Source organism: Cygnus olor, chromosome 2 (genome assembly GCF_009769625.2).
Source record: "Cygnus olor isolate bCygOlo1 chromosome 2, bCygOlo1.pri.v2, whole genome shotgun sequence".
NCBI classification, from domain to species: domain Eukaryota; kingdom Metazoa; phylum Chordata; class Aves; order Anseriformes; family Anatidae; genus Cygnus; species Cygnus olor.
In genome coordinates, this window is record NC_049170.1 from 116,700,524 (window position 1) to 116,717,917 (window position 17,394).

The 17,394-nt window shown below is 39.2% G+C and overlaps 1 protein-coding gene across 1 annotated transcript in view; it reads right to left on the bottom strand.

Annotated features, from left to right (window-relative positions):
• PRKDC (protein kinase, DNA-activated, catalytic subunit) overlaps positions 1-17,394 on the bottom strand; it is a 78,439-nt gene that overhangs the window by 8,914 nt on the left and 52,131 nt on the right. The window contains 15 exon segments of the mRNA XM_040550349.1: positions 164-368; positions 3,542-3,685; positions 4,512-4,599; positions 5,990-6,201; positions 7,730-7,890; positions 8,417-8,597; positions 9,116-9,306; positions 9,395-9,569; positions 10,473-10,662; positions 12,471-12,582; positions 13,282-13,390; positions 13,963-14,187; positions 14,663-14,851; positions 15,435-15,573; positions 16,036-16,244. Coding sequence (XP_040406283.1) covers positions 164-368; positions 3,542-3,685; positions 4,512-4,599; positions 5,990-6,201; positions 7,730-7,890; positions 8,417-8,597; positions 9,116-9,306; positions 9,395-9,569; positions 10,473-10,662; positions 12,471-12,582; positions 13,282-13,390; positions 13,963-14,187; positions 14,663-14,851; positions 15,435-15,573; positions 16,036-16,244 — 2,530 coding nt within the window.

Here is a 17,394-nt window from a genome sequence, read left to right on the forward strand (position 1 = left end):
AGAACAGATATAAGGGATGGAAAAAACAGAGCTATTCCAGATGCAGTCTACCTCTGTGTAAGGTGAGGATGAAGGGCCATACAGCTAACAGAAGAAAGAGAGCTCAGAAGTAGCAATTTTCTTTGAAGGGATAGTTCACCATTGACACTGAAGGGGAACTTACCAGGAACCTCTAGCTCATTTCTCAGGAACTCAGCTTTGAAATCACTCATCCACGGTGAACATTCTTTCAGATTTCCAGGCTCTCTATGGTTTTCGTTCATTTTTGCGAGGAGAGAAGTTACTATCCCATTAAAATCTGTAGCCTTCATATCCAGAAGTTTTGATCCACCTTTTCCAAAATGGCTGTTGAAATCCTTCCCAAAAGCCTGAGGTTCATCACAGAAATGAATCCTGTTAAACACAGTGCTAGGAACCCCCTAAGAACACCCACGCAGTACCCATTCCTATCCAGAGACACAGTTTCATCTGGCCTCCTAAAACACCTCAATCTTTCTCCCACTGCTGTTCTTTTTTTTTTTTTTTTTTTTTTTTTTCCTCCAATGCTTCTAGTCTATCAGAACCTTTTCATTGCCTGTTTGGTAGACCCCACCAGCTAGTATCAACATTTCACTACCCCAGTGATACTGAAGACCTGCAGAATTAGACCACAAACCTTTTTGCTGTGTCAAAACCAGAAGCTTATCCCTTCTTACCTCCCCCAACTGTAGTTGCATTCTGGGTCAGTATATCAATAATGCTACTCGTTAAAACTTAAGATGTACCTTGTTTACTTGTAAATGTCTAAGAACAGCTAGTGAAATATTAAAAATAAATATGTGTATTCTCTTAAAATTTGAAAACTCTTGTGTTTTATGGATTTATTTTTTTAATACTAGCAACAACCATACTACATAGCAAAGTAAATACAGCATAGCTAATTTTGTACATAACTTTTTTGCTACCCAAAAAGTATATTACACATATGTGTAACGCATGTTAGATAGCTTTGTGCATTAAAATTAATTTGTGTATCATGTTAGAGAGTGTCGATTTAAATATTTTACTTACTAACACATTATTTATTCTATTTGCTTTGAAATAATCTTGGATATAAAATGTACAAAACTATATTTTAGAAGTATTTTAAATACCCTGATAAAGGAAAACTGCAGAGACATTTCATACCAATCTATTTAATAAACAAACTAAGTATTATCTGTAAGTAGTTAACTGAGTTGACTTTTTCTGTTCATGTTCAAGGTTCTAGAAAAAAAACAGATGTCCCCTCTTGGACCTCACTGGTATTAACAGCTTGGAAGAGACATGTAAGCTCACTTGTTTTTAAAATGCCTGACAGTTTTTCTCCGAAGATATGAAGGACACAGCTATTTCACTGAAGTTAATGAAAATACAGAAAGCATTATCCTTCTCAAGAAGGGACTGCTATAGTCAATGCTTTATCACTTCAAATGTGACTTCAGACGATTATCTGATTGCTTTCTCTGTTCAGTTCCTTTGATTTCCTTAAAATTAAGGGTAGCAAATGTTTAAATAGCCTTAATACTGTCTTTTACTTAGTATACTCCATCAATAGCATTCAATTTATTCATTACTAGAATTTCGCATTAAAAATAAATGCAAGATTTTTATTGCTTAAATTACTATTGTACTTGTACATAAATAATAGGGAAGAAGATTATAAGCTTGAATTACTCCACACATTAGAGCAATTTTGTGCATCAGTCAAGAGACAACTTTTTCAGCAAGGACACCAGAAGTCATGCTGTCATCCCTACAGCACACTTTGTTTCTCCATTAATACAGTATCACAAAGGCAAAGAATTCAGCATCTGTGCACCATCACCCTTCCCCTCTTCTGCTGCAGCCATCAGCGTGTAAAATGAACGCAGCCCTCCCTCTGCCCTTCAGCAGCGGGGAACAGCCCCGCGCCCCCTCTTCCAGCATCTCCCTTGCTCCCTGCTGTTAATTCAATCACGATAAAAAAAATCCTTTGGCATTATTTGCAGAATTCTCTGCTACTGCACACGTTTCCACTTATATGAGACTTTTTTTCCCTCCTTTTTTCTTCAGTAGGACAGAACTGACATAAACCATCCCAGTACCCAAAGGCAGGCTGCCCTTGGACTCGTGCCTGCTAGGCCCCTGGCTGCGCTTGCCCCTGTACGGCTGAACACACAGCTGCTCCCCTCCTGCTACCCCCATCCTGACAGCAGCACATCCTGCAAATTCTTATCCCCTTACTCTAAGGTTTAAAGTTGTTATCATCAGAGACCCAGCTTATCTTGTGGCAGCCTACTGAAACAGCTCGAGAGTCCCAGAACTCCTAACTGCCCTTTCTGCTGCCGTATCGCCTCCCCGCTACCCTGCCTGACTCTCACCCTGCACCTCCTCTCTCTGCCCCACCTGAAGGGATGGGGTAGGAATCCCAGAGAGACTCAGATAAGTTTATCTCATGCGATTGTGACTAAGAACAGCAGCCATACAGGAGAGACCTGGATCTGCCCAGCCCGAGCCACAGGTCTGTGAACACAAAGGACGAGCATACAGCCCTGCTTCTACAGGAGTATTGCTCTCCTGGCCTCCAGCAACTTGCAGTTCAGGGCTTTCTGGTCCCAGAAAGGGGCATTTGTATTTACACCTCTCAAAGCATCTTCCCCTCCCCATGCTGTATTATCTAGCCACTATTCGAACCCATGAAAGCACCCACAATATCCTGCAGCAGGAGTTTAGCACTTAACTGTGCATTGAACAAGGTATGTCTGTGTTGAGAAGTGTGGACTACGACTACTCAGTGTTCATAGCGTAGGTCTGAGAAGGCTGCTATGTCAATGTGTAAATCCATGTTTTGTTCTCTTCTTAATAATGACTAACAGTCATTTTGCTTTCTTGACAGCTCTTGAGTATTCACAGTTGATGTTTCCACAGAACTATCACCAAATCAAGATCTTGCTCTCGAATTGCAATAGTGAGCTTGGACACAAACAATTCCCATGTGAAATTTATGAGTGAATTAGGTGTGTCCCCTCACTCCATTTTTCTACGCTGACTCTCACTATGCTAAGTTCTCAGTTAGTTTTGTAGAATCATTTCTGTAATTCCTCATAGTTGTAACTCTTCTAATAACTTAACTGAAAAACTTAGTATCCGTAGCAATTTTGAGTGTCATAATATAGCACAGCACCCTAAATTGCTCATGTGTCCTTGGCAGTAGGGAAAAAACAAGGCCAGATTTCTGTTCAGGTTCACAAATGGGCAGAGGCCCAGGCCCTGAGAAGCTGGGGTGGGCAAGGCAGGGAAGGCAGCAGCTGCTTGAGTGGGACCACATAGCCCCGGGGTGCAGTCAGAAGCAGAAGCTGAATTATGACAGTCCCATAGCTTCTAGCAACAAAATACCAGTCCTGAACTCCTGAACTTGATTTCTTGCTTAACCAAGTGCTGCAGCACCTGTGAAAGCTGTGATCTGGTCCCTCTCTTTTGACTTTCTAGTGCCTCCTACAAAAGCATACAATGCCAACACTAATGTAGTGATCACACGTACCCGAATAAACCGTTTTCTCATCAATCCAAGGCCAGGAGCCTCCAAATCTCCCAAATTCTTGTACATTTCTTCATACATTTCCCTAAGTTTATTTTTATTCCTCTCAGTTTTTAACAGTTCATTTCTGACATCCTCACCCCAGTCCTGCAAACAGAAGGAAACAGATGAGTACTGACAAAAATAGTTTGCTGACCCCAAATCTTTAGTAATTTGCTCAGATTGCATTCAGTTTTCTGTATTTACTAATTGCTAATTAACATGTCTTTTGAAAGCCAACAGAGTGATAAAAAGGCTGTGGAAACACTCTCACCCCATCTTATGATAAAAGATTTCTACTTTACTAACATAATTATGTTAGTAAATAATTAGTAAATATAAATAGTTATATAAATATATTTATTATATAAATATATATATATATAATATATAAATAGTTAGTAAATAATTATGTTACTAAAAAAATATGTTACTAACATAATTATTACTACCACAGTGTCGAGTGCGAACTAAGAAAGCCCCTATGGGGCCAGGAGTGGTATCAAACAAAACAAGGGAATCATTTCAGCAGTAGGTTCACAATCCAGGCAGAGAAATCTAGCAGAGAGCTGGGAAAAGGCACAAGAACACCAGAAGACAGAAATTTTCTAAAATCTCCAGATGGTCACAAATGCTAATTCAGTAGTGACTTTGGAACAACTAAGGAGGGCTGACCATGAGGCAGTGCAGAGGCCTTGAAAGGAGAAAGCCGAGAAAGACAACTGCAAAACAGTCAGCTGGCACGAGGGACGGAGACCAAGGTGATTTAAAGCTGCAGAGAAGACCCTGAACACCATCACCAGTCAGTTCTGGGTTGAACCGCTTCCTGCAGCTGTGGTATCAACTGAACTGCGGCTGGCTCCGCCCAGCACCTTCTTTCCTAAACAGCGTGGGGAAGGAAGGGGAAGGAGGGAAAAATAATGATATGCTTTACCTTGAAAAGCATTATGGGATTAGAGAGCTGTTCCAGGGAGCGAACAAAATCTTGAACTACTCCTCCTCTGTCCAACTTACTCTTGATCCTTTAAAAGGAAAAAAGGCATCACAATTCAACAGGAACTAGCATCACCACCTAGCCTGCAGATAAGCAATGATACAGATCATCTGCTATATCCAAGAATCTGATAAAACTATTGGGGGTGGGGGAGGCACAAACGGGTAGGAGGACTCAGAAGTCTCTTGGGCGGCAGAGGTGTTAATAAATTGGCCGTCCTCAGTGCACAGCTCCTGATTTTTTGGTGATTAACTGTCACACTATGAAAACAGCAGCTTGGTGGGGTAGTGGAAAGCATACTTAGAACAGAAACTGGCATTAACAAGACTATACATCCTGTGATGACAGTTATTCAAGGGTGATAAAAGTTGGTGAAGCACAAGTCTTTAACTTCTTGTTTGAAGCTAAGATTTTCAGCAAACTTATCAGAACTTTGACACCTAAAATTATTTTAGTGATTCCACAGCACTGTGTGATAAAAGTTGACTTTTGTCTGAGGATTAAGTCAGGTTTTACTGCATGGCAAAATAGGCAAGGTAGGGCTTGTAGAAGAAGGCTCATGCTACATAAGCAGAGGAGAATACAATAAAGAGCTGCTGTTCCCCCCCCCCAAAGTGTTCATCCATTTCACTGGCCATCTCTGAAATCTGATAGGACCATTTATTCTGTTCAAATATCCCCGCTCTCTCATGGTATTACAAAGACTAAGTATCTGAGAAAATTTCATCTCTCATGGTTACTGTCTGTCACTACTGTGAAGTCTTCTACAGCAAGAGTCTAATCATGCACCCCATTTCCGTTCAGCCTCAAAGGAGAAGGAGGAAGATGAAACTTTTGACTAAAAGAGTTACCTGTAGGAAGGGGTTGCCTCTTTTTGTTTTTCTTGGAAAAACAAAACAAAACAAAAAACTAACCCCCACACCTGGGACCTCAGAGGGAATGGCCTCAAGTTGTGCCAGGGGAGGTTCAGGTTGGAAATGAGGAGACATTTCTTCTCAGAAAGAGCACTCAGGCACTGGGACGGGTTGCCAAGGGAGGTGGTGGAGTCACCATCCCTGGAGGTGTTCAAGGGAAGATTGGACATGGTGCTTAGGGACATGGTTTAGTGGGTGACATTGGTGGTAGGGGGATGGTTGGACCAGACAATCTTGGTGGTCTTTTCCAACCTTAATGATTCTGTGATTCTATGATTCTAAATCTGCTGAAAGCATTCAGGCTGTTATCTGGGTACGTCTAATACTGAGAGAGCTTACATATTGTTTTTCCCTGAGCCTTTAAATCAAAGCTCAGTGTGCATAGGAGTACCCATAATGCTTCTCATGTCCCTCAAAGAAAACAGTTTCTTATAAATAAATAAATAAACGCACCCACTTCAGAATAAAAAATACACAGAAGAGCTACTCCAATTGCAAATTCACCTTTCTACAAACTCCTTGTTCTTACAACCGGTTGCAGTATCTTTGAAACAGAAACTTTCACTGCTGATCATGAAAGGGTAGATGATTGCCTGGGGATAGGTATTTGCAATCTCTTCAACAGTATGTTGCACGGCTATTGCTTCATCCTTGTCAAGCAGTGCCATCATCTGGCTAATCCAACCAATGAACTGCCAACAGGGAACGGAAGAAAGCTGCAAAAGATGACAGTGCTTTGGATTTTGGTCTTCCTTAAAAATACCAAACAGTAAATACCAAAAATACCAAATAGTAAACACAAACAAAACCACTCTGTGTCCCAATTTGACAGACCGAAACACATTATAACGGAGAACGACAACCACCTTACACAACTCATCCCCCACTGAAGCAGAGATTTATTGTTATTACTACTAAATAGTTTTTCTGTTGCAAAGATTTGCAGTTTATTGATCAAGGTGAAGCCTTATACTCAACCTTGTGGCTTTTCTATCTAGATGCAATGTAATAAATTTTGATCACATAGATAAAAACAACTCAAAAATTTGATGGGGCATCTCAAACACCATTGAGTTGAAGTCTTGATTTGAATAAAACAAGCCAGGAAGGAGAACACTGGAACTCCAGCCAAAGTTTTGTTCTTCCTTTAAACAGACTTGGTCTTGCTGACAGATATTATTTCAATTGAGCACCCACCCCTTCCCCCAATACAATTCATGCTCCCCTCCCTCCAAAAACTGCATCACTTTTGAAAGGTGAAATTTTGAAATATACTACTGTATATTTTCTTATGATAGGAAGAGGCTGAATGACTCCTTTTTCCCCGCCTCATCCCTTCCTACCTTTCTAATGGAGTTTAAGCTTAATGGACTATCAGTATTAATCTCACTGGCATAGTGAGGCAAGGACAAAGAAACTCCTGGTGAGCTTCTCTTTTGGGTGAGGTCTGTTAGCTGGACCAGCCGTCAGGTTCTGTTTCAGCCATCTGAGTTTCACTGTGGCCACACCTTGTCCACCTCAGCCGTTTTGCTGTGTTTTCAGTTTCTCAAGATAACTAAGCCATATTTCTGTCTCTCTCATGCCTTTGAGTTCTTCCTCTGACAGGGCTTGGCACTCTCTGAGCACCAGCACAATGAAAAGGGCTTGAAAATATGGGCAGGCCAAGACAGGAATGGGCATGAGTCAAAGAGGAGCACTCAGCGTATCTGTGCCGCGACAGAAGGGAAGGCAGCACGGCACACGGCATCCTGACAGCAATACAGAAACAGGCAATGGAAGGGAGGAAGTGGGAAATACGAAAGAGGTGAAGCTGCAGTGAACCTCCGAAATGAAGCAGGACAGATACAGGTGCGAAAAGCAGAAAATGAATGTGAAAAGGTTGCTGGTTTCCTGCACGCAGAAGATTCAGCCTACAAAAACAACTCTCTTAATCCTACCCACCTTTACCAGCCCACTTAGATGGTTCAGAACGGGAAAAAAAAATGTCATTTTTCTCCAGCAGCTCTCAAACTAATATTTGGAATCAGAATAAAAAAAGTTCAATTTTAAAGAAAAGTTTCTGTGCATATTAATTAGACTCAACAAGACAGAGAAAAACAAAGAACAATGATGGGATAAAATTTATCTGATTCACTTGAAGCAAAACTCAACAGTCTAACCTCTCTATCAATCTAGCCTCCACCTTCCACCTTTTAAATTCGATTTATAACAACAATGGCTGCCAGGAAAATGGAAGCAACTAACCTCTCGTGTCACTAGACCCAGTGTCTCTGCTGGATATCTTTCAACTAATTGCAGCAGTCTAGGGAATCTCAGCCTGGCTTCTCTGGAGTTCAGTTTTAAAGCTTTTATCATTTTCTCTACCACAATAGCTGGGAATAGCTGCAGATCTGCAGTGTTAATTTCTGCCAAGAAACATTAAACAAAAGTTATCACAAACACCATCACTTGTTTCATTTCTTTGATCATCTGGAACATTCATCTCCACTATTCTGTATTTTTTTCCCCAGTGTATTTTGTATTTTTGCTTTGTTCTCCTTCCCATCTGTTTGAACTGCACACATCAGCAACACATGTACTTGGGGACTATAAGGATTAGCTTTATCAGGAAGCTGCATCACCACTGGTAACTCGCCTGTTTCACATACAACATTGTTGTGGTCTGGGAAGGAACAAGGGAAGCATCAGCTGGATACGATATGTATCTCACAATTGAGAGGGAGACTACGAGTGATTCACTAGTACCAAAGCTAGCAGTAATAGTGGGGAGAAAAAAAAAAAGACTATAGAAAAAAAGACTGCTGAACTGCAGAACAAACTCTTCCATTTAAATCCAAGCTGTGTTGCTCTAGGAGATCTCTTGGGTATCACAAATGCTCCATACATCACAGATAAATCCATCTCACATGCTTAAGAGAAATACTGACTAACCAAGCAAGCCTTCCTCTTCCTTACGCAGATGATGGTCACAGAAACCAACCAAAGTCATATACGCATCGATAACTCCCATCACATCTACGTGTTCCATGGAGTGGGACTGCACTTCCTCTTCTGACTTCCTCGCAGCACTGCTGAAATACTGAAAAGCTCTCTTGTTCAGACCTGCCAATACCTGAAATTTAACCATAACAGGGAAAAAGACATTAGCAAGAAGCATTCAACAAGTCTTGTTAAAACTAAAGCCTGGTTGCAAGCATTAAGCAGATACTTTAACTGTATTGGGTGTTCTCAGAAGTATAAAGAAAAAAATAGGATGCTATTTCTAGCAATTATTCCAGAGTTTTAAATGGAAAAATATAAAACACTTTTAAATTAAACTAATCTCCGCTATTTTTTTTTAAATTACAAAATTTCATGTTACTAGAATTTACCAGAAAATAATTAAAATGCTATTTTTTCATAAGGAGACATATCTGTAACATCTGCCTAACAGCTATATTTAGAATTTTTGCTAAAAAGAGCATGCGAACTACTTAAATCTGATATCTTTTCCCCTCCACAGCTGGTGTTCATGCAGACATCACTGCTAATAGCAGGGCTTCATATTCTCTGTACCTATTCATATCCTTCACTATCTATTGAAGTAGCGTATATAATACTGAAATACCTAGAAGTGTCCCCCCATTTTACCTTTTCAGGACTCTCCAGACTTTCTCCTGACAGTACTGATATTTTTACAGCTTTCTCCTCCTCTATTTGCTCAAGGCATCCTGGATCCTGACTAAGAGCTTTGGCCATAATACGGTAAGTAGTACCCAGAAGAAGATTCTGGTTTCGGAAGGCCATTACGTTCTTGCTGAGGTAGTCAGATTTGGTATCTTCTGTTGGAATTCAGAAAGAAAGCTGGTAATTTGACAAAAAAAGCAGCTTTGTATAATAAATGAAGTGAAGCAAGGAGATGGCTGTTACCAAGCAGGGAGGTGGTTTTTAGCACCGAGAGCACTCGTTCAGGAAAGCTCTGGTTCCGGCTGAAGCTATGCGTGAAGCGGCAATATGAGCAGTTCCACCTCACCAGCCAGTCTTCCCTCGTTTTGGCCTCTCTGCGCAGGTCTTTCAGAAGCTTCCTGGCAACTGAGAAGCTGTTCTATATTCAGATTAAGACAGAGTTTTCAGATAACGTGTCTGAAGAGGAAATAAAATCTTTCTGTGACAAGATTAAGGGATGGGAGGATTTAGGTAATATAAAGCTATCATAAAACTGCTTCTCCAGTCTCACATTCAAAAACAGATCTGTGCTTTGAAACTTGAGAAAGAAAAAAGAACAGAGGTTTGACAAACCAAGGAAATTAAAATAATTTTATCTGCAAGATTAAATAGACATTAACTGTTCTGCAATGCAAACACATATGGACAACGTAACTAGGTTTATAATACCACTAAGCAAATCATTTATGCATTATGACCAAAAATGTGACCAAAGGCCACGTTTCAGTCATTGTAATAGTCAGATCCAAAGCAAAACTTTTAAGTCACTTATCTTTAGCTTTTTATATAAAGGTTAACTCTAATATCTAATCACAGCATTAATGGAAACAGTGATGAAAAAAATCCCAAAATGTTTCATCATTGCTGATTGAAGCAAATGATATTGGTTCAATCTGAATTTGGTTTGCATTCTTGTACAGAAGAGACTGTAAATGAGAGCGCATATTATTTGGCTACAAGCATCTCATCCATTAATGACTGAAGCATTTCAAATACTTCTGCCCTTAAGAGTGTCAGAAACCATCTGTTGATCAAATGGGCCTTTAGGCACATCTCCAGTAGTGACAAATTATTATCAAGTTTTTAATCAACATTTATCTATTGTTTTCTTTCTCTACGGAGCTAAATTTCTTGAGCATTCATAATGTCCAGGACAGCAGGATAAAGTACAGATGAGTTCTGCCCTTGCAAAAAGGCACCCAACTAGACCTATGAGGCTTTTTCAGCTGTAGTTTCTATACATTTTCTCACAAAATCAGAAGCTATCAGACAGTATGGTCACCTGTTTCCTGGCACTTTCTATCATCTTCATTTTCATGTTGAATTTGCAGCTTCTAATCATTGAAGGAATGTCTTCACCCTGTTGATCTACTTCCATTGGGTCACCAAGACCATATTCCTCGTCCACCTCCATACTATCATTTGCCTGATCACTGAGAAGTTTCTCTTGCAGTTTGTCAAGAAAGAAACACCTGCACAACGACAACAGCAGTACAAATCACTCTGGCATGCAGGCAAGGGAACCTATATTCAAAAACGTTGAACTTACTGACAGTAAACACAGCTATGCAAAAAATGGCAAGTTATAGCAATCACCCTTAGCAAGGGCTAAACATACTCCCCAAAGAATCTAAAAGTAACAACCAGGGATAGGTTGACCCTGAGAACATTCCACAATCTTGAATCAGTAAGGTTAAGTATTAGAAAATGTCCATAATAGAGTGGGATTTTTTTTTGTTGGTTTGTTCTTTTAAGCATGAACTACAGCCTCCAGGTTCACTAAGCCATAACTTCACAAGTTACTAGCAACAGGACTAGAGGGAATGGCCTCAAGTTCCACCAGGGGAGGTTCAGGTTGGAAATGAGGAGACATTTCTTCTCAGAAAGAGCAGTCAGGCATTGGAATGGGTTGCCCAGGGAGGTGGTGGAGTCACTGTCCCTGGAGGTGTTTAAGGAGAGGTTGGACTTGGTGGTTAGAGACATGGTTTAGTGGGTGACATTGGTGGTAGGGGGATGGTTGGATCAGATGATCTTGGAGGTCTTTTCCAACCTTTATGATTCTATTCTATGATTCATTTCCAACATGACAGAAACATGCCAGGTTGTATTTTATTCAAACCTGCAATTCAGTATATATGACACTGAGACATGTAAAAAGGGACTTTAAAATCTCCATTGCAGAAAAGACCAGTGGCCATGCTCAGCTTCTGAAAAGGAAATTGCCATGAAACAATGCTAAATCCTTTTTATTCTGCAATTAATCCTATCTAATTTAATAGCATCTCTCAGTATGTAGACTGTTATTCAACGCAGAGGAAAACACTGGAGTTTGAAGTGGGGCTTGGCAGTGAATAAAGGCATATTTTGTAACTAATTTAAGATGAGAAACAGTTCAATATGCTTTTAGAAAACCTTTGTAAGACACTGACAAATAAACATTTTGAAACTTTGTAAAGGAGTATACCACATCATATATTTATTCTGCCTAGTGTCTAACTGCAACAAGCTCTATCTCTATCCATGCTTTCCTGACACCCAGAGATCATAAAATAAATTACAGTGCACAGTGGTTATCAGTTAAGCTGCTAAAGAAATTGTCCCCTCAAAAGGAGAAAAAATCTAGATTTGTGCTGGAAGACTGTATTGGGATGAAGATAAATAGCACTGGGAGGACAGAAAACTTTCAAAATTTGAAAAAGCATTCCAGCTTCTTCAGAGCTAATCCAAAACAGTCTCCAGAGAACCTTTGTTCTTTCTAGCATCGGCTGCAGAGCAGAAGTCTTTGATTACAGCAGTGGTCATTAACTTTCCTATAAACATCGGAAGTACGGAGAGTGACAGGGCTGGGCTTTCGTATACTCCCTAACTTTGACACTAACCACAAAGTAGGTGAGCGTTTTTATTAATAACGAGCGGGCCTTTAGGGTGGTGTTTTACTGAGGAAAATACAGCTGATCTACTCAACTACACGTGGGTGTGTTTGAGGGCTGCTAAAGTGGGCCAGCTTGACTTCTCACCAGCATTTCTGCGCAGTACATGTAGTTACTGACGCAAAAAAATGCCTGAAGTAATAATTATGTTTCTCTATCAAAACATGAAAGTTAGTCCCACAAAAAGCAAACTGTGATACTGATAAAGTTGTTACAATAGGTTAAAAGAAAAGTCATATACTGGATCAGAGACACTCCCCCCCCCATGTAAACAAGCAGTATTAGAAAAAGCATCTCCTAGAACTCAGCAGGCACACACAATTAGAGCTAACTAAAGAATCTCACTTCACCGATTTGTAATGATATCATCCCAGATGTTCATGGGATCCATTTTAGCATCTGGATATCTGCTTGTCCAAGTTCTGAGAAGTCTCTTAAGGGAAGCCCGTGAAGCTAAGTTACCTAGAAATCAATTTAGGAATACTATAAAAGCGTCTAGAACCAAACAGCATGAAAAAGGCCCAAAACCAAACAAAATCTAATGCTCAAACCCCAAGAATGCAATAAAACAACCCAGTTACATTTCTGGATTTACATTAAATACGTTAATTTATGCTCATACTTTTGGTTATTGCTGAAGCACAATAGATTCAATGCGGACATCAGTGTCAACTGCCACTGGAAGTCACCAGTGGTAGGCACCTTTCCACACAGGAGTATGCTGGAATATAGTAGAATTGTTAACTATATTTAATATATAATTAGATTTATATGCACGAATTTGTATTTCATGCCAACCATAGCAGCTATAAGTGACATATCTGACCTGTCTTTTATCTCTGCTAATTACTATTTGTTACCAGAAGTGACCCCAACAAAAACCTTAGTTTATTTCTTTTTACATTTTTAAAGAGATACTTTTATTACAACAGTTAGGCTAATAAAGCTTTGCAAGAGAACGCAGAATTACGTTCAAGTCTACCCTGAACAACCACAATAGTTCTTACTGTCAAGAATACAATAAGAAGTAATTCCAGACCCATGCCCCTTCAAACAGGAGTTCAGTCCTCTAGGTATGGAAAGAGAAATTAAAAGTTCAGAAAACCAGGACTATTTAATATAATGAAAATGAAATAAGATTTTTTTTTTTTTTTTTTTTACTTCTTTTGGTCATAAAATTGATGAAATCCTGTATTTCCGTCAAAGCTTGTACAGACTGCAGTTTGGTCATTCGACTTTGATATAGCAAAGTATCAATACTGGAATAGCTCTGAAAGGAAAAGGAGAGGATGAAAGATACAATGTGGTCACTTAGTGTTACACAAAAACATTCACCTAGTGCTGACAGATTACGCTCTACAACCAAGCCTTTTATGAGTTATTTAACAGACCTGTAATCTGACACCAACTCTGCCTTGAACAAGTATAGAGACACATTCTGGCTATAGTCCCTAAAACAGATGAAAGTTATAACCTATCAATTTAATACTTTATTTTGCAATTTGTCCTGGGAGCAGTAGGCTTCTGAAGGATGAATGACATAAAATTGCTATTTCTCTGCACAATTACTCTGAAAAATTTCTAATGGATGAAACTGAGCAGAATAAAACAAATTACAACAACAGAGGAAGATGAACTCCACTGGCTGGCTTAATTCTCATCATCGCAAGCAGCGACCTCAATGGAAGCTTTGTCATATGATTGGAAAGCACCTAGATTTCATTGTATTTGGGCAAGCATTTATCTCAAGAGCATAATCTAGCAGCACTAACAACAGCCACAGTTTTAATATGCCATGAGTTTATACAGAAAAATCACATTAGGTATATCAGTGATCATTACCTGCATGAAGATCTGCATGCCATTGCTAATGTAATATTTGGCTCTGTCAAAATCATCTTGCAGGATGTAAAGAAGACTAAGCTCTTGGCTATAATACATTTCTATAACTGCTTTCTTCTGTTCTGTCTTCATTGCCTCATCAATGAAAGTCAGCAAAGTCTGGTCATTTTCCCCGTTAAGCAGCAACTTCAACTTACTGCGTATTATATAGGGCAGGTATGTCTCCTACAAAGTGAAAACGTAGTCTTTATTTCTAGGAATCGAATATTAGATGATCTTTTTGTTATCTGTGGCAGATCAAATATATATAATATTTTGAACCATTTTCTTAAATGAATTCCCTATAGACAAATTACAATTTGTGAACATATCACAGGCAGCCCTGTCTGCTCAAGAAGTTGTCAGCAAATTCCACCAGTTTCAAAAACAGTGGTTTGGTAACTCTTAAAATTTGCAACAAATAAAAGAGATAAAAGTAACACAAATACTGCAAGAAGTAGTGGTTAAATCTGGTGCTAAAATAGCATCCTAAAAATAGCAGAGGTAACTGTTTCAATTATTAATATATCAGACTGTCTGCTAATTTCCATAATAAAAGTATCCAAAATTATGCAGTTGAATGCTAACCATAATCACAATCAGGTGCAGGACACCCCTGCAGACATAAAAACAATGCAGTATCAAGGTGATTTGTAAAAACCTGATAAAACGGATCATTCCATGTTTTGCTTAGGTCCGGGGGTTTACTGCTGTCAATATTAACGGTAGCACAATACTCCAATGATTTCCATTCTGTGAGGTGGTCATAGCATTCCAGAGATGCAAGTTCCCAGAAATCCTTCTCTGCTTCTGTTGGCTCTCCATCTTTCCAGTCTTCTTTAGAGAGTGCCTAGGGAATGAATTTAAAGGAGAGGAAAGTTCTCAGAATTTAAACCAATGTCAGATTCTAAGTCACCGGTGACTTAAGAACAATTAATTGTCTCGTAAAAGTACCTATCCATTTACCAGAATGTGACAGCACCATTAAAAGGCAGAAAATTCAAGCTAGTCAGTATTTATGAATAAATTCGTTTCAGACAGCTGTCTTCAGTAAACCTGCATTTTTAAAGAGCCAAGTCTTTAAAAGAAGGTTAAAAATATTGTTCTTCATTTGTACCCACTATAACTGGAATTTGCCATGAATACAAGCAGTTTGCTCTCTTAGGGGTAGCGTGGCCATGGTGTTCTACTTGTCTGCTTAAGTAATGGTGCATATGAAGCTTTCTAACAAACTGTTAAAAGTAGCATGCCTACTGCTCTGTTTTGACTGCTCATGGCATCTGTTCACGTGTCTTTACAGACTGAACCATCAATCAAACAAAACAGAAGACGTCTTAAAGAACACGCTTCTTTTCAAAATGTTTCATTTTGGCTTATTAGTTTTAAGCTACAAGAAAAATTTATGAAACAAAAAATTCTTTTTGTCATTTTACCTCATCATAATGTTTAGCTGCTTCAGCATAATCACTCCTTGCTTCTGCCAGTAATGCTTTCTGTGTAATTTCCTTAGTCCCAATCTTACCACTGAAAATACCACGAAGAACATCATAATCTCCAAGAGATCGGTAAAGCCTAGCAATAAGAAAAAGGCAAATATTTTAATGAGTTGAACAGAAGTACATTAATGGAAGTATAAGCTATTTAAAATGAAATTAAAAAAAACAAACACACTCAATCAGCAACAATATTACAGGCTTGTAATATTAAAAAAAAATATTTCTTATATTCAATTATAAATTTATATTTAACTAGATAAACTTCATCTTGTCTTGTAGGGGAACACCTGAACTCTGGAAGCTCCTGCAGCTGAGAAGCCGTAAGACATTTTTCAGCAGTGAGACAGCATCATCAGGGTGCACATCTCTCAAATCTAAGTGCTCTAACTGAAAGACAGTGACTAACTGACAAGACATTAAAGCACACTGAATTCTAACAAAGGGAAGGACTAAAAACCGAAATGCCATAAGCCATAAAGGCAGAGCTCTTCGCAAGGCAAACCTGACCAGGAGTAACCTGTCTCAACCCAGAATTTACTTGGCGAGTTCGATCCATCTGATCACATCTGGGGGAAGCTCTGTCCTCCCGCGCATCCGCTTTGACGGCGGCTCCTCCACTGGGCACAGAGCCATCAGGGCGTGCTCCAGAAGAAGGATGCCCACTGGCTGCTGTAAACTTGCAAGGCAGCTTGTGCTCACGTTAGCTGAATCCAGTTCCAGTAGCTCTCTGTGCTTGTAGCTCATTTCCTGTAAGATAAAACAAAACATCAGGTGTCTACCTGGTCTAAAACTACCCTGACATTTGCCTTTCATAGGCCACCTGTTTGGTATCCCTTTCTCACAGTGCAAGCTTTAGAAGTAAGCAGTTAAATCTCCAGAAGATCCCAACTCTGAAAAAGACAAAAACAAAAACCAGAATACTTTTCTTTTTGTGCAGTTGCTCTCAGAACAGAGAACAACAGAGAATAACCCCCCTACTTCATCTGTCTCCAGGGCCACTGAAGACTGAAGCTGCTTCAAAACAAAGAAGCTATAAGTAACAAGAAACAGTGACCCTGTGCATATTGATCAACCTGCTACACCTGGGCAACCTTCTAGACAACTCTCTAAACAGAAGCACACTAGAAGTGGACGAGAGGTAAATGAACACATTCACAGCCTGAAGCTTCCCTTCTTTTTGTTGGTAATGTGCTGCCTGCTACACAACAGATGAATTTCCTTAACCTATTGTATAGCGTGTTCTTGCTATGAGCCAATGGCATGACTAACCACGAACTAAAGGCTTTCTATCCAAACACTTACCCAGTTTTAGTATACCAAAAATACTCACTCATTTGTGCTCATCTAGTCCTGCATGATTTAAAGACAATATTTCTAAGATCTTTATCCTATTTAACATCGGTTCAAATACAGAATAACCCTTTTTTCAAGAATAAAGGCTCTTGTTTATCTGAAATTTCTTTTTAACACTTAAATCATCTCAAGTACAGATAAATATCTCCAAAAAGGAGCAGACAAGTTTATTAAAGCCTTTTTTCCCCCACTTAAGAACCTGAAGGACAGTTTACATACCTTTAACCAAAGGGGAAGAAAAAACTACAACTGGAAGGAGTAGGCAATAAAACTTTCATTACAAGAAACAGCAATGAATTTTAGGACAAAAATTAACGTTTGATTCTTGCAATACAGTATATGCAAGAATATTAAGTGAAAAATCACTGCATGGAAATTGTAGCGTGAGACTGTGAGATCAACTAAGCTACATTTCCTTATTAATGGCAAGCACCACAAAAACTGTAGCATATGAATCTGGCTTACGCAAATTCATTACACATTTTGTATAAGTTGAGACATGCCAATTATATTCATATTCAATAGAAGAGAGAAAAAGAACAGC